General features: G+C 38.3%; 1 protein-coding gene across 1 annotated transcript in view; it reads left to right on the top strand.

The window, feature by feature from the left end:
- Positions 1-23,317, top strand: part of DSTYK (dual serine/threonine and tyrosine protein kinase) — a 61,061-nt gene that overhangs the window by 30,264 nt on the left and 7,480 nt on the right. The window contains exons 3-11 of the mRNA XM_031937225.1: positions 10,792-11,470; positions 13,022-13,254; positions 13,675-13,758; positions 14,645-14,821; positions 15,404-15,533; positions 15,838-15,994; positions 16,396-16,528; positions 19,503-19,616; positions 22,268-22,382. Coding sequence (XP_031793085.1) covers positions 10,792-11,470; positions 13,022-13,254; positions 13,675-13,758; positions 14,645-14,821; positions 15,404-15,533; positions 15,838-15,994; positions 16,396-16,528; positions 19,503-19,616; positions 22,268-22,382 — 1,822 coding nt within the window. The remainder of the gene's footprint in view (positions 1-10,791; positions 11,471-13,021; positions 13,255-13,674; positions 13,759-14,644; positions 14,822-15,403; positions 15,534-15,837; positions 15,995-16,395; positions 16,529-19,502; positions 19,617-22,267; positions 22,383-23,317) is intronic.

Genomic DNA, 23,317 nt, shown 5'->3' with positions numbered 1-23,317 from the left:
ATCTTATCATCCTCAGAGAGTAATAATTTTGTTTCCTCATTATTTACTCTAATCCCTTCAATTTCTTTTTCTTTTATTGCTAAAGCTCATTTCTAGTAAAATACCGAATAATTGTGGTGATACTGGGCAACCTTGTTTTACCTCTGATCTTTTTGGGAATGCTTCTAATTGATCAAAATTCTTAAGTTATTGAGAGGGGTTTATCTTTACATTGTTATTATTGCATAAATTATTTTCCTGCTTTTATTCATTTCTCTCTGAGTCAGTTTATAGAAATTTTCCAGCTTTCTCTGAATCCACCCCATTCATCATCACAATATTGTGGCATTCCATTACGTTCATGTACTATGACAACAAAAACAACAATAATTATGGATAGCACTCTTATAGTCCTTTAAAGTCTGCATAGCACATTGCATGTGTTATTTCACTGATTTTCACAATGCCCTTGAGAGGTTAAGGACTGTTGTCCTTTTTTTATAGATGAGGAGATTGAGGCTGAGGAGTAAATGACTTGCCCAGTCAGTGAGTGTCAAGGGAAGATTTGGATTCAGATCTCCTTGACTCTTAAGTCTAGGGCTTTTTCAGTTCTACCACTTACTTGCATTCCTCAGTTGATGAGCATCTCATGAAACTTTTTTTTGCCAAGTGCTGCCTCATTTTGTTCTTCCCAGCTATTGATGTGGAAGATATCAGAGTAGTTAAAGTGGATTCCCTTTTTTGCTATTTGATCTGTTGGCTGGGTTGGACTAAAATAGTTCAGATATATGTGTATCTTCTACTTCCCAACCCCCAACCCCAAGGATGATGGATGGTTTTTAATCATTTTGTTCAGTGTTCAGGCAGCAGTCTAAATTAGACCAGTCCCTGAAGTTCAGCCTCTGCATAAGGCAGTTAACAGCCCTCTTGCACATTTCTCATGGTAGTGACAGAGATCTCTTTGTTTGGCTTAGTTATATTTAGGACAAATCAGCTCCAAATAGCTCATTTGATTTGGAAAGGGTGGCAAGTCAAGGAAACATTTGATTAAAGGAAGCCAATATTGAATAAAGGGAAATGGGATGTTCATTTTGAACTGTCAAATTATCAAAGCAGAACTTCCCACCACCCTTGTCCTCTCATACAATACTCATTCTTCTAATGCCTCACTTTTAAGTCTTCAAGAATTAGCAGTAAATGGTTTGTTCTAGGCTAAATCACATGGCTAATTTCAACAGTTTACTTGCAGCTATTTAATAAATTTGAATATTTTATTATATTTGTCAATGTCAGTAAGTTTATATTAAATTCTTAATATTAATTTTTAAGATAGTCTTAGCAAAATTTAATTCAGCACATTTACTTAATATCCACTACATGTTTGGAACTTGAGTAGATAGCTGAAATTAGCTAAGTGAGTCTAGAATAATTTGGTTATAACTATATCTGAAGTCTTTTTTTCCCCATAATTATAACCCTTTATTGACAGAACCCATGCCTGGGTGATTTTTTACAACATTATCTGAAGTCTTTAAGACAAAAAAGAGTGACTAGGTAAACATAAAATATGGAGTAATGTATCCTTAAGGAAACTCCAGACTTGGGGCATTTAAGAAGTGCTCCAAGCAACTCTTAAAGAAAATTATACAACAATTATGGATTTGCCTTGGTAGAAGGAGTTTCCTCACTGACCCGTCCCCACACTAATGAAATCATAGGCCTAGACCAAGAGAAAACCTACAAAAGAATCAATAAACACACACAAAAATGCAGTTGTGCTGTGTTTGATTTCAAATCCATCTGCAGTTTAACGGAGACTTCTTATTAGGAAGTTCTGCACCAGAAGGACATAAGAAAGGGGTGGGGAATTTGAAATCTTAGCTAGTGTTTGTTATCAGCAGGATTGGAAAGCACTGCAGGTGGTCTGCAACTTGGACCTGTTGATGCTTTGTTCTTCCAGTTACATCCTGGTTTACTAAGACATTTCTCTACTTGAGAAACCATTTATTAATTGCTCCATTTTGTTCCTTTTCTTATTCTCTCATCTTAAACCATTTTCCCCCCATAGTTTTCTATCTCGAGTCCTCCTTCTTCTTCTCCACTCTGAGACTATTTCCTTTCATAGTGTGAATTCAAGTTAGAATTTGCCTCATTTTGAGTCTTGGCTCTGCCATTTACTTGGGCAAGTCACTTAAATTCTATCTGCCTCTGTTCCCTTATCTGTAAAATGAGGATAATTACCACCCTGCTATCTCACAGGGTTATTTTAAGAAAAGTCCTTTGCAAACTGGGAAATCCTATAGAAATATGTGAAGGCTTATGGTTATTAAGAGAGCGTGAAAGGGGGAGGACTAGAGAGTTAAGCAGAGATTATATTTGCGTGTCTGACTTGGATTTTTGACAAGCTGTTAGTTGGGATTCTTTGATCATTTCTGGGACAGACTTATTATGTTGTTTTGGTGCATTTGCTTTAGCTGATCTTTTTTTACTTCTCTTGCCACCAACCCATTTATTGGAAGCAGATACTTTCTGATTAGTAAACCTGCCATGTTGATTTGGCTGTGAACTGAAGGTGCAAGATGGGGCATAGTAGGATAGTTTAAGGTGGTTCCTAAGCCAACATTTTAGAAAGATCTCAATCAGTAAATTAATTTGAATTCCTGTTTACATTAATACTTTCATCTTTAATTATATGATTATTTGGAATAAAAGTTTCTCCCTTCACTAATGTCTCTCAATGAAATTGTAATTTTGCATTTCCCAGAAGTCTTTTCATGCACTAATGTCTATCATTGGGCAACAAGAGATTATATAAATTAACAATAGATTATACTTTGTGGAAGAGTTTTAAATATACTCTTATTGCTATTTTGTTTTTTTTCTGCTAGTAGCCTCTCTGTTAGTCTTATTTTGATAACTTTTAATCCACTGCTAATCAGACAAGCTCAGGAGGTTATATACTATAATCAGTTAAACAGTAAATGGGGCGGGGTTGGAGCTAGGAATGAGGAAGGTTATAGTATAAAGGAACTTCTTTCTGGAGAAAAGATTTTATAACATTATTATCTTCTATAAGGCTGGCATGTGGAAGAAGGATTTCTTGACTCCATGGTACAATTTCACGACTGGGTGAAAATTACAGAGAGACATGTTTAAGCTCAATGTAAGAAAGCATTTCCTACAATTTAGGTTATCCTAAAATGTGGCTAATTACACTCTGGAAGCAGTGAATGCCTCGTCTTAAAAGTTAAGGCATAGGCTGGACCATCAAAAAGGTGTTGTTATTTTGGTAGATTTTTCACTAGGTAACTGCTAAAAACCTTCCCAGCTGGAAAAGTATGGGTTTCTAGAGGGTACCCACAGTAGAAAAAATGATGTTGGAGAAATAAAGAGGAGGATATAGAGTTAAAGCTAAGAAGGAATATTACAAGAAAAAAAAAGACAAAGGAAGAAATATGGATGTGAGAGAGAAGAAAAGAAAAATATTCAGGAAACATACTTAATATAAAGAAACCTTGACTATGAGAAAAAGTAGAGATGTTTTGAAAAGAAATAGTGAAGTTCAAGCATAGGCTAAATTATAGATTCTTAGAAAGCAGGCACCTGTCTTCTCTGTTTTTCTATTTCCTTCTTTCCTTCCCTCCTTTCCCCAGTGTATAACATTACTATATGACATAATATAGTAATCTTAGTGAAATATCTTATAAAATTGTACATCTATAGGATTGAAAGAAGAATATTTTTCTTGCTTTACCACAATATTATTCTCTCTTTTTTTTTTTTTTGGCAAAATGTTAGTAAAACCACTATCACCTAAAGGAAAAAATAAGTTTTCCTAATATGTAAAAGCAAAGAGATTGAAATTTTAGTTTTCATTGTTAAGAGTGACTCTTCTAAAAGATAAACTAAAGAAAGATTTCAATTAATCCAAACTTCTTGTATGTCCAGTCTCCTTTTGCTACTAATACATTTGTTTTTCTCTCTTAACACTAAGTTTATACCATTCTACATCAGCTTTCTTTTCACCTTTTTCTTGGGGCTGGATCAGTTAAATAGTAGATACCTGCTAGAATCTTGGTATGCAGTTGCATGTACTTATAGACCGCAGAACCCCCTATGTGGGGGTCATAAGGTGTTAAAGATGCTGTTTTCTCTTTGACTTCCTTTCCTGATCTGCTGGACTCCAAAAAGGAGAAGCCAAAGAGAATGGTTATAAGCATGTACTTTGCAGTAATGGTAGCCAACATAACTTTTACATAGATTGTTTTTTAAAGATATTATAAAAAATAATTTTCCCCAGTATCTCACACCCATTCCCATGTGCAGCAATTCACATTCTTTGAAACATCTCCTTTTTTTCAAACTTGAAGTTTACTTACATTTTTTCTTGTTCTTTTCTCAGAATAATGATGAATAAATGAATGATTAAAGCATTTTAAAAGTACTAATATGCACAACACTGTGCTAAGTGCTAGACATACAAATAGAAAAATAAGACCATCGCCTGCCTTCAAGGAGGTACCATTTTAATGGGAAATCAGCACAGGGAAAGACTCAACTGAAAGTCAGATGGAAAGATCTTTTGGTCCTTAGAGTACAGCAACAAAAGAGATGGTAATGCTATGGATATAGTGATGTCAAGATAGAGAATATTGATGGTAATAATAACAATAGCTAACATTTATATAGAGCTATAAAATTTACAGAGTGCTTTACTTATGTTAAGAGTGTTGGAATTCATGAAATCTCCAAATGGGATTCTGGAAAAGTATCATGGGTGTGCCAAAAGAATTTGGAAGCTTAATTTTTAAGCTAAAAGGCAAAATTTTATTATAATTTTAATGTCAGTTAAAATGGATTAAATTTCAAAAGAGGAAGATAGCACAGAGAAAAGAGAAAACAAGTAAATTTATAGGGAAAAGTGATAGAGGTGGAATTGGGGAGTGCAGAACAAAGAATAAAGCAGGATAAATGATATCATGGGATTGGGGTGCCACATTATTGGTGGGAAATTTCTAATGGGAGCTAACAACAACCCCTTTTTTTCTTTCAGGAAACTAAGAAGTTCTCTTTATTTGAGTCCAGGTGTAACATAGCCATCCAGGCTTTTGATAGCAAACCAGACGTCCTTGAAGGATAGTTTAGTCTCAGAGGTCCTCAAACTTTTTAAAAACAGAGGCCAGTTCACTGTCCCTCAGACTGTTGGAGGGCCGGACTATAGTAAAATCAAAAACTTTGTTTTGTGGGCCTTTAAACAAAGAAACTTCATAGCCCTGGGTGAGGGGGATAAATGTCCTCAGCTGCCGCATCTGGCCTGCGGGGGTAGTTTGAGGACCCCTGATGTAGTGGAATAAAGATCTTGTATCCAAACTCCCTGACTTTCACACACATTTTTCAAGTTTGTGCTACATCATTCCCAATAGCTACACTCCCCCCAAGGCCCATGGCCTGGTTTTTCTTTTCCTCTTTTTTTTTTTGGAGAAAGTTTTGGGGTTTCTTATACTATTAGGATTTCTACTATGTTGAAATACACGGGAGCCACCTGACAGTGGTTGCTGGAGATCCAACCCAGACCTGCAGAATGGATCCCCTCTTGTGAGAGGATGATACAAGGAGACTGAGAGGCAGTTGCTGTTCTCTGACCTCTTTACTGAGAGGCCTTTGCAATGTCTGACCTCTCTCCTCTTCCCTCTGCCTCCAATTTATCTCATTCCCTCAACACCTGTGTCAGCAAAGGTTGCCCTGCCACTCCTTCAGACTCTATGATCCACAGCTGTGGAGGCTCTGGGAGAATTGAGCTGCCCCTTAACAATTCCCTGTTTTTTGTTTTTTGCTGTTATTCCCCCTTCCCCCCAGCATGGTCGGCACACAGGAATGCAAGCAGCACTATCACCTCTGGCTGGTTGTAGCAGGTGTTGCTCTTATCATGGAGGCAAACTTTCAAACCAAGGAGAGGACCGTAGTCAGAACAGGAATTCCAGTCTCTCATCAGTCTCCTGGCTCGGCCCTTTGATGTGTTGGCCCATTTAATCACCCCAACTAAAACAGTCTTACCAGGGCACGTCTTCCTTTCCTTCCCCGCAGGTTACCAAAGGAACTCTGCAAGGATCTTTCTCACAAACAGCTCTGGAACACTGCTGGTTCTTCTTGTAATTCTTATGCTTATGCCCCACGTTGGGCCCCATAATGTAATGTCCAGGCTAGCTTTCTGGAGGGCTTAGGGACCAGCCTTGATCTCAGCAGAATAATCACCACGAGAATAGGCAGGAATAAAATCTAAGTCTTTACTGTCCCCTTCACAGTTTGTGTCTGTTCATAGTCTGACCCAGTCTCCTCTGCCAGTCTGCTGGTCTCCCCTATAGTGCAGGAGGCAGGAGAGCCACCTTGAGGCTGGTCAAAGATAGAATGTCTGTGGCAGACTTTGTCCTCAGTTTAAATACCCTATTACAATTACATCAACTGAAGAACCATTACATCATCATACTAAGTGTATGTAAACTAGATAACCATTGTCTCACATCAATTCCTCTGAGTTAACACCTTGTTTCAAATATACTTCTCCAAGTTCTGCCCCCTACACTACTATATCAAGAAAATTTGATCTTCACAACCTTGTGAAGTAATGGCTGTTATTATCATTTAAAAAAAAAATGAAGCTGACTCTCACAGATCTTACAGAACTAGCTTCAGACTTACACAGGTAGGAAGTGTCTGAGGCAGAATTCAGACTCGGATATCGTGGACTCCAAATCTAGCAATTGGTATACTCTGCTGCCTGGTCCTTCATGATTCACTGGATCTTATAACTCAGAAAAGCTTGTTATCGGTGCTGGGAAATGATGGGGTGACTTTATTATTATGGGTGTCCATTTCTTTTAAAGCAATTAGCATAAAGCTATTCTCTGCCCGAAAGAATGCTTGTCTTCCTCCCTGTTAAGTAACTCTATAGAGCAGAACTTATAAGAGATACTGCTTTTTCAAATAGCTGGCAATTATGAGGTCTGTCCAACACCTTTGCATTTGGGTGTTACAAATGTCTATCTGCTTGCATAATAAAATGCTGAATACTTGACACTTTTACAGGTCTTATTTGTATCCTTCTTTCTGGGTTTACATAATTGACTTTTTCCATCACAGGGAGAAAAACTAGCTGTCAGTTCTTTGTGGGCTCTCCGTTGTCTTATGAAGATCTTGGTAAATTATGAATTGAATTAGGCAAAAGAAGCCCTTAGTGGGAGTTTTCTAAAGTAATCTTCCCAGGAAGGATTTGTATTAGGAAATATCATTTTTGGGAAAGTATATGGAAAGAGACACTGGTCAGTTACACAAGTAAGACCTAGCAAGTGTTTTTCTTAAGAGTCTTAGAGTTAGCAGATATGGAAGTGGAATTTAAGTATTGTAGATAAGTTATAGGAATGAACCAAGTAAAGATTCTTATAATTTCAAATAAATATCAGGGATCATCACTTCGCTGTGTGTACTTGTAGCAGGTGGAAGGGTAGGAGGAGAGTTGGGGTAGAAGGAAACTAGAAATGAGATTGAGAGAGAGAGAGATCAAGTAAGAAATTGCTCAGGATGAGAGCTGTGCCCTAACAACATTACTGCTACAGATTGGTTATGGTCCTAAGCCTTCAAAAACATTCATAATTCCAAGATATCTGTCATCTACCCACTTCAATCTGAATCAGTAGGTATCTGTTTATATCATCAGTTAACATAATTGCCTTCAGTTATATGACAGCAAGAGTAAGAGTAAGAGTAGCAAGTAGCAAGTAGCAAGAGTAAGAGAATCTGGAACTTCCCAAGATAGTCTTTGAAAGTCCACATAGATGCCCCATTCATCTTTCTGCTTGGTGTCATCTCAGAGTAAAAATAAGAAGTTTGGGTTGAATCTGCTGAAGTTTGAAGTTACCTATAAACTTCCAAAAGAGGCTGGTCTTAATTTCTATAACAAACAAGACAAGAAAACATATGATTGGGATTCTATAAAAGTTGGTGCTTTAAAAAAAAAAAGAAACACAATAGTAATTTTTTCTCATTATTAAAAATGTCCTGTTTCATATTTCTCTTTTTTTCACTTCAAAAGAAGCAAATTTTGAGAGGCAGCTAGATGGTGCAGTGGATAAAGCACCAGCCCTGAAGTCAGAAGGGATCTGAGTTCATACCTGCTCTCAGAAACTTAACACTTCCTACTGTGTGACCCCAGGCAAGTCACTTAATTCCAATTGCCTCAGGAAAAAAAAAAGTGAAGTTTGAAGTTTTCTGAATTGTATTTGGCTTATCAGTGTAGGCCTGCCAACAACATTTATAGTTCCATAGCAGCTCCAATAACCTGAGAATTGATTTATCTGTGGGATTAAGAAGGTGAGTTTTAAAAACACTCTTTTCAGGGAATTTAGTAATGACTGTAAATGAAGACTAGAAGATAACCTTATGACACTCTGAAAATTGTTTTTCTCTGATCAGGCTAAAGATAAAATCTTTTACTTAATTCTGCTGTTTCATTTGTTTGGACAAAGTACAAATACTAATTTCAGATAAAGAGGGATCTTCTGAATAGATGGGATATGTCAATCTATACATTCTGCTTGGGAAATGATTTAAGATTAATAGGAAAGAAAGGTTTTAAGATCACATTCCTTTCTCATCTGAGCCATCACATAGCGTCGTACCTCTCTGGCTCACTTCTGACTGTATTAATTATTATTTTTCACTCCCGGTCTCCTGGAGACAGCTCTGGCTTCCCCTTTTGTTTACAGCCATTGGCATGAGTCATCCCTTCATGGTGAATATTGCAGAATCACATATCCCATTCCAATCTAATTTGTATACTTGCCAAGTCAATGCCAGCAGCATGCCTTGTTTTTTGCCTTTCATGATGGTCAGAGCAGACAAACTTGACTAAATTAATTTAGGGACTAAGGAGGTGAGAAGGAAATTAAATAACAACCATTTCCTATACCTTTTGTTACATACTGGATGCATTTTGAAAGACTTATTAACCTGTACCAAATGATTTAGCCTAGGGGTCACCTGGGGAATTTAGAAATTTCTCTGAGCCCATTTTATGATGAATTTGCACACATGTGGGTATTCAATTAATTTGTTTTGAAGAATTTCTATTTGGAAGATAAAATTTCTGATTCTGATTTACATATACACATATGGTATATGTATATCTTATGAGAAATCTAGAAATTTATTTTTTTTTTCTTTTTTAACTTGGAGTTTTTATTTTTAAAAGTCATCTCCCCTCCTTTACTTCTGCATTTACCTTGGAAAATATCCCAGTTTGACTCCTATGTGGAAATTCATTTTATTTCTAAACATATAGGGTTTCTTCCCAGGGCATTTATGTATTTGCCCCTTTTTACTGTCTTTTGCATTTCTTTTACTGAAGTGAATTAGGCACCATTTCAACTCAGGGTGTTGAAAATGGATTTGCACAAAATAAAAGGAAGAAATGTCAAACCAGTCTTTTAAGCAGAATAGCACTAATGCATTTTGTGATACAGATGGGTCAGCCAGTCTCATCTTGGCATGGCAATCTTGGGTGAAGAGTTGGTGGATTTGTGCTATTTGGCCCTAGATTCCAAACACTGAGATTGCCAGAGCACATTTCAGCATAAGGAAACTTAGTCAAAATGGCAAGTTGAATAAAACTACCAATTTGAGAACTGAAATAAATTTGCTTGAAGCTTCTTTGGGGTGAACAGGAGACCAAGACCTTTAGATTTTGTGTGGGATGAGAAAAATTGCAAAAATTCCAAAGTACCTGTTACATGGAAAGAAGAATGAGTGAAAACAATAGCATGGCATTTCTTCATCCTTGTTATCAGTCCAGAAAAGAAGCACAAACTTAGGAATACTTATTTAAGGGGTAGAGGGATAGGAAGTTAAGTCAAAAATATTTACTGCCTAAATAAAGTAAGGGAGAGATACAGTATCGGTCTAAAGAGAAAGAATATTTGTCTTTGCAAATCCACTTTTATTTGAAATCCAGATATCTAATAACTGCTAGGGATGTGAAGTTTGGACAGTTCATTTCAGACATTGTAAAATACACAAGTTTGCAAACCTTGGAAACTTCATGAGCATTACAGTGGCATCACATTCAGTTGTATGTATGATACAGCCTCCCAAGTTAATGCTCCATAGCTGGAACTTGCCCTTGGCAAGGACTTTGGAAGAATCCTAGGGAATTCAGTCAGATGTGAAGGAGACAGGAGCTTTGAGATACTAGCAAGAGTAAGAGAATCTGGAACTTCCCAAGATAGTCTTTGAAAGTCCACATAGATGCCCCATTCATCTTTCTGCTTGGTGTCATCTCAGAGTAAAAATAAGAAGCTTGGGTAATCTGCTGAAGTTTGAAGTTACCTATAAACTTCCAAAAGAGGCTGGTCTTAATTTCTCTAACAAATGCCAAGATCTGTCTGCCTGAGAATTTGCTTTCTTACCTGTCCTTCATCCTGTCCTTTGTGCAGTCTTTTCTTCTTCCTTCAGCCTCATTTGACAGCTGAGGGCATTAGTGGTAGATTAAGTAAGTAGGAGAATTAGTTAGACATTAAATGCTTTTTTAGCCTAAAATGACCAAAGGGGCCTTTTCTCTCCTTCATCCTACTTTTTGTTGTTGTTATTTAAACTCTTGATATGAATGGATACCTTAATGGGCTGTACCAAAAACTGTTCTTACTAGAAGAATGAAGTGAAAAATTGACAGACCATAAATTTAGGGCAGCCGGATTCTCGCTTTGGGTTAGGGACATAATTAGGAATAGAGTAGTGTTGATCTGGTCCCCTTCCACTTTCCAGGAAGTAGACATTGTGGTCATGCCATGCCGTGGATTCCATCCCCCAGTGGATACTCTGAGTGAGTTAGTGAATGGTGTCCTGCCTGTGGTGATCTTTGCCATCAACAAGGACGAACTCTCAGAAGGAGATGAGGAAGAACTGAGGGACATCCGGGAACGGCTTGCTCTGCCTATATTCTTTTTCAAAGTGCTGAAACTGGGCTCTGAGCTGATTTCCCCCAACTCATCCCCCAAGAAAAGAGTGGAGACTGAAAGATCATCGCTTCATCGACAGCTGGTGAACCTGAACTACCTGAATGATTGTCACTGTAACTGTGGGACTCCCGGCCTCGATGCCAAAGTGCAGAGTGTCTTGGTGGAACAGAGTGATAAGCTGCGACAATTGAACACATTCACTCACCAGGTGCTGCAAACGCACCTTGTAGATGCAGCCACAGTTCTGAACTTGGTGCATTGCCGGTGCTTGGATATCTTTATCAACCAGGCCTTTGACATGCAGCGTGACCTGCAGATCACACCGAAGCGGCTCGAGTACACTCGGAAGAAGGAAAATGAGTTGTATGAATCACTAATGAACATTGCCAACCGCAAGCAGGAGGAGATGAAGGATATGATCGTGGAGACTCTCAATATCATGAAGGAAGAACTTCTCGAAGATGCAGCCAACATGGAGTTCAAAGGTAGGTTTCCAGGTAATTTGCCAGGGAATTCGGTAGGCGGCTGGGCATACTACATCTTCAGACCCTTTTCTTGGATTTGTAGAAACGAGGCATATCAATTTGTCAAGCCAAAAAGGATTACTAGGTCAGCTTTTCCTTTCCCTTGCTTTCAGGGATCATCTTGCATTTAATAATCTAGCAAGATGAAAATGTATGCTTTTTGAAAGATCTCTCCAGAAAGTTTCCAACTGTGTGAAATAGACATATATCTGAATATTGGAAAATTCTTCTTAACATCTAGCTTTAATTTGTAATAAATGCCTGTTTTTCACAATTCTCAGTGGAAACAGAAGATAGCTGTTCACTACTCTTTATGTGTTTGAAAATTATTATTAATTCACTGCTCTAGTATATCCCAAACTTTTATTCTTCCTGCCTTTTAACTTTCAAGCTTCATGCCCCATTAAGACTTAACCTTAAGTCCTACCTCAAGAGGGTATCTTCAGACCAGAATTTCAGATTTCATTTCTTTTCCTAATTTTTTTGAATATTAATCAAATTGGATGACAATTCTAATTTAGTGGGATTATTAAATTTGTTAGTTATATTGACTGTTGGTTTACTATTTATGGAATGCTGGGTTGTAACCCACAATTAACACAGGCTCTATTTAACCTTAGTTAAAGTAGAATGATACAAAATTCTACTTTGTAATATCTCTTTTGATATCATTTCAATGTAGAAAATTATTCTCATTAAATTCGTTAGCTATTTTTGTTATAAAATATTTGTAAAGTTATTTGCAAGCCTTACAAGCACTGTGGAAGTTTTATTATTTTTATTTATTATCATCACTGTTATTATTCTGGGACCCCAGATTACACCCTTAATTCTAGCTAGGTGTCTCACCAACATGTCCTGTTATTAATAATAAATGTATCTTGTTTGTTAAGAGAATTTGTCAAGGAAATGTGCATACTTTATTACAATCTTTTACCACTATAAGTAAATATACCTATAAGGGAAAATTTCATAGATAATACTTACTAATAATGGATCAGGAACTTTTTGGGGTATGTGGAAAATAGCATGTTATTCTTTCTGTTGCACATAGAGATGCCACACTTAGACTTAAGGAGTATAGATTAGCAGGCTAGGTTTCCTAAAAGACTCTTCAGAGACAGATAAAATAGTGGCTCTAATGAATTACTCTTGTGGAGAAGGTACTGAGGCATGTTTGGGGATATAGGAAGAAAAGCCAAGGTGATTAATAGTAGTCTTCTAAATATTATCCCCCTTTCTTATCAAGATTCTGTCTCCTTTATTTCCTCTATAGAAAGAACTTTGAATATATGGCGCAGTAGGAGGCTATGTGATGTTCACAATTTCATAGCTTCTATTTATATTAAAAATCTTCATGCTTCATGCCTGGAGTTGTTCTATCACCCATGTGTTCTTGTAACTACTGTCAGTTATAAATTCTTTGGAACTTTTGACATGGGTGACCATTCTATTTAATATGCCCTTGCATTTCCCCACCTGCTAACTAGCTCCCATCTTTATCTCCCATAGATGTCATCATCCCTGAGAATGGAGAGCCAGTGGGCACCAGAGAAATCAAATGCTGCATCCGTCAAATTCAGGAACTTATCATCTCTCAACTCAACCAGGCTGTGGCCAATAAGTTGATCAGCTCAGTGGACTACCTGCGTGAGAGCTTTGTGGGAACCCTGGAACGGTGTCTGCAGAGCCTGGAAAAGTCCCAAGATGTATCCATCCATATCACTAGTAACTATCTCAAACAGGTATCTAAAAGAATGATTTTTAAAAAGAAATATTGGTGACAAATGAAACAGCATTCACACCTAATTCCTAAACTTATAGCTACAGAGTTTCTTTCTGCCCAATCCATTTCCCCAGAATGACTGATGCCTTCATCTTGAGTGTCATTTTTCCCATCTATCTGTTTACCACCTATGGGAGGTTTTATAAGCATTAAAATGGCAGAAAGGTAGAAAACGGAAGAGCAAAGAAGCCCTGAAGCTGTCAGGTCCTTTCATGAGATAATACTCTACTATTGACCTTGCTTTTATTAAAATGGTATGAAGGACAAACTTGAGGCTGTGTATGGAGGCATGTTCTCGAAGCAAATAGCTTTATTTCCTTTTTGAAAATAGACACTTCATTCACAGAACAGTGACTTGGCAATCTGTGCTCTCTTTCAGATCTTGAATGCTGCCTATCATGTTGAAGTGACATTTCACTCAGGGTCAACAGTAACCAGGATGCTATGGGAGCAGATCAAACAGGTATGGGTGACTGATTGGATCACAGGAGCATTGACTTAAAGTTTGAACTCAGAGATCATGTGGGCCAAAACCCCTCACTTAACAGGTAAGAGAACTGAGACTAAGAGAGGACAAATGATCTGCTCAAATTCACTGGTAGCAATTGGTACAGCTAGGATTCAAACTAAGATCATTTTATTCCAGATCCATCTTATTGTTTAGTCATGATTCAGTCATATCTGATTCTTCGTGATCCCATTTGAGGTTTTCTTGGCAAAGATATTGGAGTGGTTTGCCATTTCCTTCTTCAGCTCATTTTACAGATAAGGGAGCCAAGGCAAACAGGGTTTTGCCCAGGGTCACCAGGATCTGAGTCTGGATTTGAACTCAGGAAGGTGAGTCTTCCTGCCTCCAGGCCCAGTGCTCCATCTCCTGCACCTAGCTGCTTTCCACTAAAATGTCATCTACTACAGGACTCAGAGGAGTCATTGTTGGCCCAGATCTCCAGGAGCTTTCTCCACAGACCTCTATTCTTCCACATTAGATCTCCCTTTTCCACCAACTAAATGTTTCTTACCTGGACCCTGTTGTATCACCTGTGATGGTGGATGTGGTCCTTGCTATAGAATTTAGGCTAACTGAACTCCAGAAAGCCATACCTCTTGCTTCCTGCTACTGAATGGATTTTTCCTATGACTTATGAGTTTGGAGGCTAACCTCCCACATTCTCTTAATCTTCTCTTGGTTGATGTCCCCAATGTTTATCCCAACTCTTCTGTATTGTAAAGATTAGAGTTCCAAATGTTATAAAATTCCTCATTTTTGGTGCCCTCTTTTATGGATATTGGGTCTTCTTGTAGTTTCTGCCTGTTATTCATTCTTGATTTCACTGCTTATGTCTTGATAGATTATCCAGAGAATCACATGGGTAAGTCCACCTGCTGTCACTCCAGAATGGAAGAAGAAGGTGGCTCAGGATGCCATTGAGAGTCTCAGTGCCTCCAAGCTGGCCAAGAGCATTTGCAGCCAGTTCCGGACCCGGCTTAATAGCTCTCATGAGGCATTTGCAGCCTCCTTGCGGCAGGTAGGCTATGGAGGAGGTGATGCAATTGTTTCAAAGATAGTGATATCTCTGTTTATCAGTCTTTGTTGACTTGACTTTGTTCTACTTAGAGATTTGTTCATTTGTTTCCTTTAAAATTATATGTGTTCTGTTGATGCACTTTATAAAATATTACTCTTGCTTCTTCATCACTTTCCTAGCTTTTCAGTAGAACTCTTTCTTGTAATAAAAACAAGTTGAAGCAGAACAAGTCAATTCAGTGGCTATTTATGATAGCCTGTGTTTCATTCTGCACCTATCATTTGCTATCTCTTTAATCAAGAGACAAGAAGCATGCTTCAATCCTCTGTAATCATGATTGGTCTGCTTATTTTCCACGTGTATTTATAATGTTTTAACCCAATTTATGGGGAGGGAGAAACACAAATGATGGCTCTTCTGAAGTTACATATAGCGAGCAGTGTCAGGAGGTCAGCAGCCTGACCCAGGAGTCGAGTATCCGGGTTCGTATGGTTTTGTGGCCCCTGCTTGTTTTTTCAAGGGGAAGGCTTTGATCAGAGTGGCAGTTAGGTCATGGTTATGTCTCTGCTGTTAACTCTCTAGTTGGAAGCTGGTCATTCAGGTCGTCTGGAGAAAACTGAAGACCTGTGGCTGAAGGTTCGCAAAGATCACGCCCCACGCTTGGCCCGCCTGTCCTTGGAGAGCCGGTCCCTGCAGGATGTCTTGTTGCATCGTGAGTCTCTGTCATTTCCCCTGAACAAGATATAAGGGGCTAATCCTGTCTTAACTCTGGCCAAATTACCAACCCCAGGGATCTCGAGGAATTCTTTCCCATTCTTGTGAATCGTAAACTACCAGAGTTCCTCATTTGGAAATGCCATTTGTACAACTCATAGGATAGTAGTATTTTCAGATAAATCATTTCCAAAGGTCTTGGAATGACACCAGTTATGTTTCTCTTATAAACATGGTTCTCCACTAAGTAGGTACTCAGAGCCCATTGAGCTCTAGCCACTCTTCCTTTCTTTGCCTTGCAGGTAAACCTAAACTGGGCCAGGAGCTAGGCCGGGGGCAGTATGGTGTGGTGTACCTGTGTGACAACTGGGGAGGCCATTTCCCCTGTGCCCTGAAATCAGTTGTCCCTCCAGATGAGAAGCACTGGAATGATTTGGCATTGGAGTTTCATTATATGAGGTGGGTCATAGTTCTATCTATCTCGGCAAGGTTGCATAGAAGCATCCAGAGGTCTGGCATAAATTCCCTACTTAAATGTAGGAGGTGTCTGCTAGTGTCCTTTCTTTGCATTTCTTAATGCTAGGTTGTTGTAGACCAGTAGTTAAAACTGAACTCCCTCCAAGGCCAAGGCTGCCTTCGGAGCCTAAATCCCTTCCTGTTCCAATTTCCTTTCCCTATCTTTCTATGTTACCTTCCTCTTTGGTCACAGAGGCTCAGCTACTTTAAGATGCCTGGCCTGGGAAGTGAGTCAGATTTCTGTCCTTGAGCCAGTTTAGAGGTCCTTTCTTCCCTGAGTCCTGGCATGCCTTATAGGAATGGGGCATGTGGTTTGCATCCCAGACCCCTCTCCTTCTTACCAGGTCTCTGCCCAAGCATGAGCGTCTGGTGGATCTTCACGGTTCCGTCATCGACTACAACTACGGCGGTGGCTCCAGTATTGCAGTGCTGCTCATCATGGAGCGGCTACACCGGGACCTTTACACAGGGTTGAAGGTGAGGGCAGGGAGATAACATAGGCTGGCCTGACTACTAAATTCACACAGTTCTCCTTCTTACTCTTCTTCCCTTCTTCCTCAGAGCTCCCAGGTTTTTTATAAAATATTGTTGGTTTTCTTGATTCCCCTGTTCCAAGAGACCTTCTTGGATATTTTAATCTCAGAGATGGTTCCTGGCTATAGGGTATATGTAGTATATCAAGACTACTCCATCTATAATTTTAACTTTCAATGGTGGTAGTGAAGTTCAGACTCCTTATTGTAATAACAGGCTTCTTATAACCTTTGTTCTAAGGCTCTTTGTTCAGTCAAAAAACATTTATTGAGCACCTACTACATATAAAATACTTTGCTTTGTGTTTACCCATATTCATCCACATCCAGAGATGTGGCTCTATCCACAAAACTTCTGAATGTCCATCACCAGGAGATATTGATAAATTCCTAATCACCCTGTCCAGCTATTTTTTATTCAAATTGTTGATGAGCCTTTTCTTTTTGAACCTTTTTCTTTCCTTTGGCCATTTCATTTCTCTTTATGTTGTTCTTTATGGATCTCTCATAATTTTAGCTGTCGCATCTATGCAGATGATTCTCAGATCTTTTATCTTTAGTCCTGGCAGCTCTGCTGAGCTCTTGTCCTAGTTTTCCAGTGTTTGCAGGACATTTCCTCCTGGATATGTATCTGGTACTTAGTACTTGTAAGCTCAAAACTGACATCATTTTCTTCTGAAAACTAACTCCTCTTCAACTGCTGTTTCTATGTATAGCTATTATCTAAGTTCTTAAAATTCAAAACCTTAGTCATCTTTGACACCTTCCTTGCCTTTATCTTTCACATCAGGTTGTTTGTTAAGTTCCACGGAGTCTGCTGAATCAGTGTCTCTCTTATCCATCTTCATCTTTCCATTCTCAGAACTATCGTTGTAGTTGAAGCCCTTGTTACATCTTACCTAAATTATTTCAGTATCCTCCTAACTGACCTTCCTGTCTTCCGTCTCTCCCCTTTCCAGTGTAACGTGTTTTTTTTAAAAGCAAAGCTCTGATCCTTTGACTTTTCCTCAGTGAAAACAAAACCACCCTTTAATATCTCTTCATTACCCGTTGAATAATATCTAAACTCCTCAGTTTGGCACACAGTTTGCACTTCAATTTTAAACACCCTTGCTGGTCTTCTTTCTCTGTATACCTCTGCCTTTGCCCTCTGCACCAGTCAGATTAGACTTTTCACTTTTAACATAAATGTGCTTTGTTTATGCTGCTTCCTCTGTCTAAAATGCTGCTCTACCCCTCACCCTCCCAATTCCACATCTTTTTAAGGCCCATCTCAATGACCACTTCCTGATTTCCTCAACCAGATGTTGTCTCTCTCTTCTTTGAATGCCCATAACTCTTTGTGCCCTTTTCTTGGAATTAATCGTCCATTCTGCCTTATTTTTCAATTATCTGTTATCCTCTTTTCTATTTTTTTTTAAGCTCCTTCATTAGAGTAGGGATTACACCTTACTTTCCATATTTGTTGCTCATGTTTCTCTGCTCATAGTAGGATACTTAATAATACTTGTAGCATTATGGTGCTACAAATAAAAGATACAAACAACATAGACCTTATGGTCAAAAAAGCAAAAATCTAATTAAGGAAAAGATATACCATAGGGAAAAATAATAAAAAATATGAACCAGTATATGGTGAGACATGTAAGCATGTGATTTGCAGCTCAAACCCCTCTCCCTTTTACTGGATTTCTACCTGAGCATGAGCTGGGATGGACAAAGAAAACTTCATGTGTAGGTAGATTTAAACTGGTCCTGAAAGGATAGGTAAGATTTGAATAGGCAGAGAAGTCTAAGGAGGATGCTCCCAGCAGGAGAAAGAGTGAAAAAAGGCACAGTGGAAGAAAAGTCCAAAGTTTGTTGTGGGCAGCAGGGGCAGGGAGGGGGGGAGCTGTTAAGAGATGTCTAAATCAATCTAAAGTAGGCCTTTATTCAATGAAATAAAAGGAGATTCTCTAGAAAGATAAACTAAGACTCAATTATGGAGGGCCTCGAATGCCACGGTAAGGAAGAGTCTTTTTAGCATTTGAAGGTTTCTGAATGAAAGATGAGAGTTATAGCTAAGATTTGGATTAGATGTTGAATTTCCTTTGTTCAGAGCAACAACAATAAAGGGAAGTACATAGCTTTTCTTAGTCTGCCTACAGAGAAGTTCCCCTTCCCACTCTAGTGAGAGCTGTGGGGGAAGAGGAAAGCATTTACCACAGAGCATCTGGGTGGGTCCCCTTCCACTGAATCCACATGGTGCCTGGCCTATGGAGGGCCAGGGGAAATATACAAATGCTACAAGGGATCAGGAACTTTTCTAACCATGAAGCTGATCTTTGGTTTAATGAGGGAAATAATTTTCCAAGAGCCTTTTTTCTCTCTATTTCTGAGAAGCTAGGATTAGTTCCCATCATCCATTCTGGTATGAACCAGAGAACTTCATTAGCACCTCATGGTGATGCAACATCTACTACAGACTAGGGAGTCCTGAGTTGGCCACTGGAAAGTGTTATGTACAATTTGGGGTTGTAACCCACAAAACCATATCTGGGTCAGCTGGGGTAAAATGCAGAAATGCTTACAGTTAAAGTTGAAGGGTAGTTCTTGTTGTTGATCCCAATTCCCTTCTTGATCCAGGTATTTATCAGTGAGACTGTCCCTTCAATCTTTTGATTGTACCTGAGTAAGCCAAACACAGGGACAGCTTACCTCATTGTGACTCCCAAGGGATTTGATTTGTACTTGTCTTTCTTAAAGTTTCCTGTTCCTTGCTGTACTCCTTTCTTTTTCTTTATACGCCATCTTTATTTCATATTTCTTTATTAATAGTATATTTGTCTTTGAACCCCACTGAAGGCATCTTCATTTATTTGAACAACCAGGAAGAGAGGAGTTATCCTGAAAGTCACAAGTGAATTTTGTCTTTTCAGGCGGGGCTAATTCTGGAGCTGCGCTTGCAGATAGCCCTGGACGTAGTGGAAGGAATACGCTTTCTGCATAGCCAGGGGCTTGTTCACCGTGATATCAAACTAAAAAATGTGCTGGTAAGGGCTGCTCTCTAGAATACCTGATTTTTGTGGACTAAAGGGCCTGAAAAAAGGAATTTGGTTGGGAGAAGTGAAGTAGAAAGGTTGCAGTTGTACTAACCACAAGCTGGATCTTGGATTTGTAGCCAGAGACACCTGGGGAGGGGGATGTGTCTGAGTGGAGAGATTCCAAGGTATTTTCAATGTGCCTCAGGCCTTTCCTGTTCTGCTTTAGCTGGAAATAGAAATTGTGTTTAACCAAAAAAAAAAAAAAAAAAAAAAAAGGGAGGAGATGGATCTAGATAGCTTAACAGACAAAAACAATTATAACTTTGCTTTAACCTTGTTATCCCAATTACAAGAATTATCTTTTGATTCATTCTTTTTTTTTTAAAAGTTTGATTTTGCATCATCATTGTCATTTTTTCTAGTGACTCTTGATATAGAGATAAGAGCTTTTTGGGGAAGAAAGAGGTCCTCAAAATTCCATAAAGTGTAGCCTTATCTCTAAAATTTTCCCAGACAGACAGCTGACTTGTGAGACTTAGTCGTTTTTGGTGTTTTTAAAGATTAGTTCTGGGACTCTTTAGAGTCTTTGTCCAAGTGATCAGGGAAGTTTCCTTTTGCTTTAACTTTGTGGTATATACCTTGGGCTTAAGGAGTCAATTAGCATCAGAAATGCTTCTTTAGATAAATTTGTTTTGCAAGTAAGTGAGAAGTTCAGAATAACTGGAAGATAAAAATGACCAATTTCTTTCTTTCTTACTTTATTTTTATTATAGCTTTTTATTTACAAGATATATGCATGGGTAATTTTTCAGCATTGACAATTGCAAAACCTTTTTTGTTCCAATTTTTCCCCTCCTTTCCCCCACTCTCTCCCCCAGATGACAGATAAATCAATACATGTTAAATATGTTAAAAGTATATGTTAAATACAATATATGTATACATATCCATACAGTTATTTTGTTGCATAAGAAGAATCGGACTTTGAAATAATGTACAATTAACCAGTGACGGAAATCAAAAATGCAAGCAGACAGAAACAGAGGGATTGAAAATGCTATATAGTGGTTCACACTCATTTCCCAGAGTTCTTTCACTGGGTATAGCTGGTTCTATTCATTATTGAACAAATGGAACTGATTTGGTTCATCTCATTGTTTAAGAGAGCCACGTCCATCAGAATTGATCATCATATAGTATTGTTGTTGAAGTGTATAATGATCTCCTGGTCCTGCTCTTTTCACTCAGCATCAGTTCATGTAAGTCTCTCCAGGCCTTTCTAAAATCATCCTGTTGGTCATTTATTACAGAACAATAATTTTCCATAATATTCATATACCACAGTTTATTCAGTCATTCTTCAATTGAGGGGCACCACTCAGTTTCTAGTTTCTAGCCACTACAAACAGGGCTGCCACAAACACTTTTGCACATGTGGGTCCCTTTCCCTTCTTTAAGATCTCTTTGGGATATAAGCCCAGTAGAAACACTGCTGGATCAAAGGGTATGCACAGTTTGATAACTTTTTGAGCATAGTTCCAAATCGCTCTCCAGAATGGCTAGATGTATTCACAATTTCACCAACAATGTATCAGTGTCCCAGAAAAATAACCAGTTTCAATAAACTAATGTTGTTGTTGTTGTTGTTGGTTTTTTTTGGATGAGGTCATGAAACTGGTAGGCCAGAAGAATGTTGTAGCTATAGTTCATGCAAATTTTAGCAAAATATTTGATCAATGATGGAGTACCCTAGCGATCTGTGCTTAGTTTGCCCTGCAACATTTCATCTTTAATAACGGCATAGATAGCATATTTGTTAAATTTTCAAATGATTGTTGGATGGGATAGTTAACACAATAGATAATAGAGTTAAAAAAGATTTTAATAGGTAAGGTTATTGGGTCAGAACAAATAAATCTTAACATTGGGCTCAAAGAACTCATTTCACAAGTGAATTGGTTAGACAGCAGTTCATCTGAAAAAGGTCTTGGAATCTTAGTAATGTAAGTTCAGTATGAGTCAACAGGGTGAAATATGAATTCTTAGGTTTTACTGAGACATCTGCCTACTTAGAATAAGGAGGTGACCATTTTGCTGTTCCCTGCCCTGGTCCAATTACATTAGGACTACTGTGTTGAGTGTAGGGTACCACATCTTCAGAAGGACATTCCAAAGCTAGAGAGCATCCAAAGAAAAATAATGAGGATGGAGGTGGAGAGCAAGGAGCAGGAAATGATCTTAATTTCACATCATCATGAATGGTTGAAAGATTAAATGATGTTTAGCCTGAAAAGGGGGGGGGAGGGGAACATGAGAGTTATCTTACCTGAAAAAGGAATTATATTTGTTCTCTTTGGCTCTGTGAGCAATGGATAAAATGGAAAAGGAAATCTGAGCCTGATATAATTGATAACAATTAAACCTATACAGAAATGGAATGTTGTGGAAGGTAATGAGTTTCCTCTTCATTGGAAGCTTTAAGCAAAAGACTAAATGAACACATTGGGTTTATTGTAGAGGAAATTTTTTTTCAGGTATATATATTGAACCAGATGATCACTGTGATCCTTTCTACCTCAGAAATTCTGTGGTAACTCAAAATCTAGAAGCTTAAAGGGGAAGGATATTTTCATCTGACTGTTGCCTTGCCTTGTTTGTAGCTTGACAAGCAGAACCGAGCCAAGATCACTGACCTGGGTTTTTGTAAGCCTGAGGCCATGATGTCTGGTAGCATCGTGGGTACCCCAATCCATATGGCCCCAGAGCTCTTCACGGGTAAGGCTGGTGGAAATAATGGGGTTAAGGATATGGTTCAGTAACTTTCTTAAGTTTGAATACCACCAAAAGAGCTAAGCCATACTCTTGAATACAACTGACATGCCATAGATAGTAAAGGAGAAGGAAGCAAGGGGAAGAGTAAAAGAGAGAGAAGGAAGAAGTGATAGGAGAAGAAAAAGCATAGTGAGACAGCAAGTGAGAGAGGAATGTCAAGGAGTGGAGAAATCATCAGGGCAACAATATACCACAACAGATATTTCAGATTCTCAGATATTGGTTTCAGATGCTACTGATGCATAATCAGTGAATCAAACACCAGCCATTATATTCAGCACACATCCAATGGTCCCAGGATTGTGCAAAGGTATTGTGGAGGAGAAAATAAAATAAAAGCAATGGTCTTTACCTTCAAAGAGCTTACAATCTGGCAGGAGAGACTGCTAAAATAGGTGAAATAATTAATAACCAATATTAAATGCCACAAATAATTAAATGCAAGTTATGTATGTCATATTGTAATTGAGTTATAAGATCAGAGAAGAGAGTGATCATTGAAGGCTAGAACACTGGAAGAGAAGACTTTATGGAGAAGGTAGAATCTGAGATGAACTTTTAAAGGATGCATAAGAGATTTCTTAATGGCATAGAGGAAAAGGGAAGGGAGTTGGGATTAGGAGAAAACATTAAGGACAGTAAGGTGACAAGGTTGGTTAGAGTAAGAGGTTCATTTTTAGAAAGTCCTGGGAAAACCAATCTCATTTTGGAAGACTTGAAATTCAGACAGTAGAGTATATTAGGCAGTTTTGTTTGTTTTTGAACAAATAAATGGCATGATAAACAAATTGTGGGATAGTGGGGGAAAAATTAGGCCGAGAGAATGCCATCAACTACTTGTATGGCATGGGACAAGTTATCATATCTCCATTTCATCA

The sequence above is a fragment of the Sarcophilus harrisii genome, chromosome 4 (assembly GCF_902635505.1).
Source record: "Sarcophilus harrisii chromosome 4, mSarHar1.11, whole genome shotgun sequence".
Lineage (NCBI taxonomy): Eukaryota > Metazoa > Chordata > Mammalia > Dasyuromorphia > Dasyuridae > Sarcophilus > Sarcophilus harrisii.
This window is presented reverse-complemented; position numbering and strand designations above follow the sequence as displayed.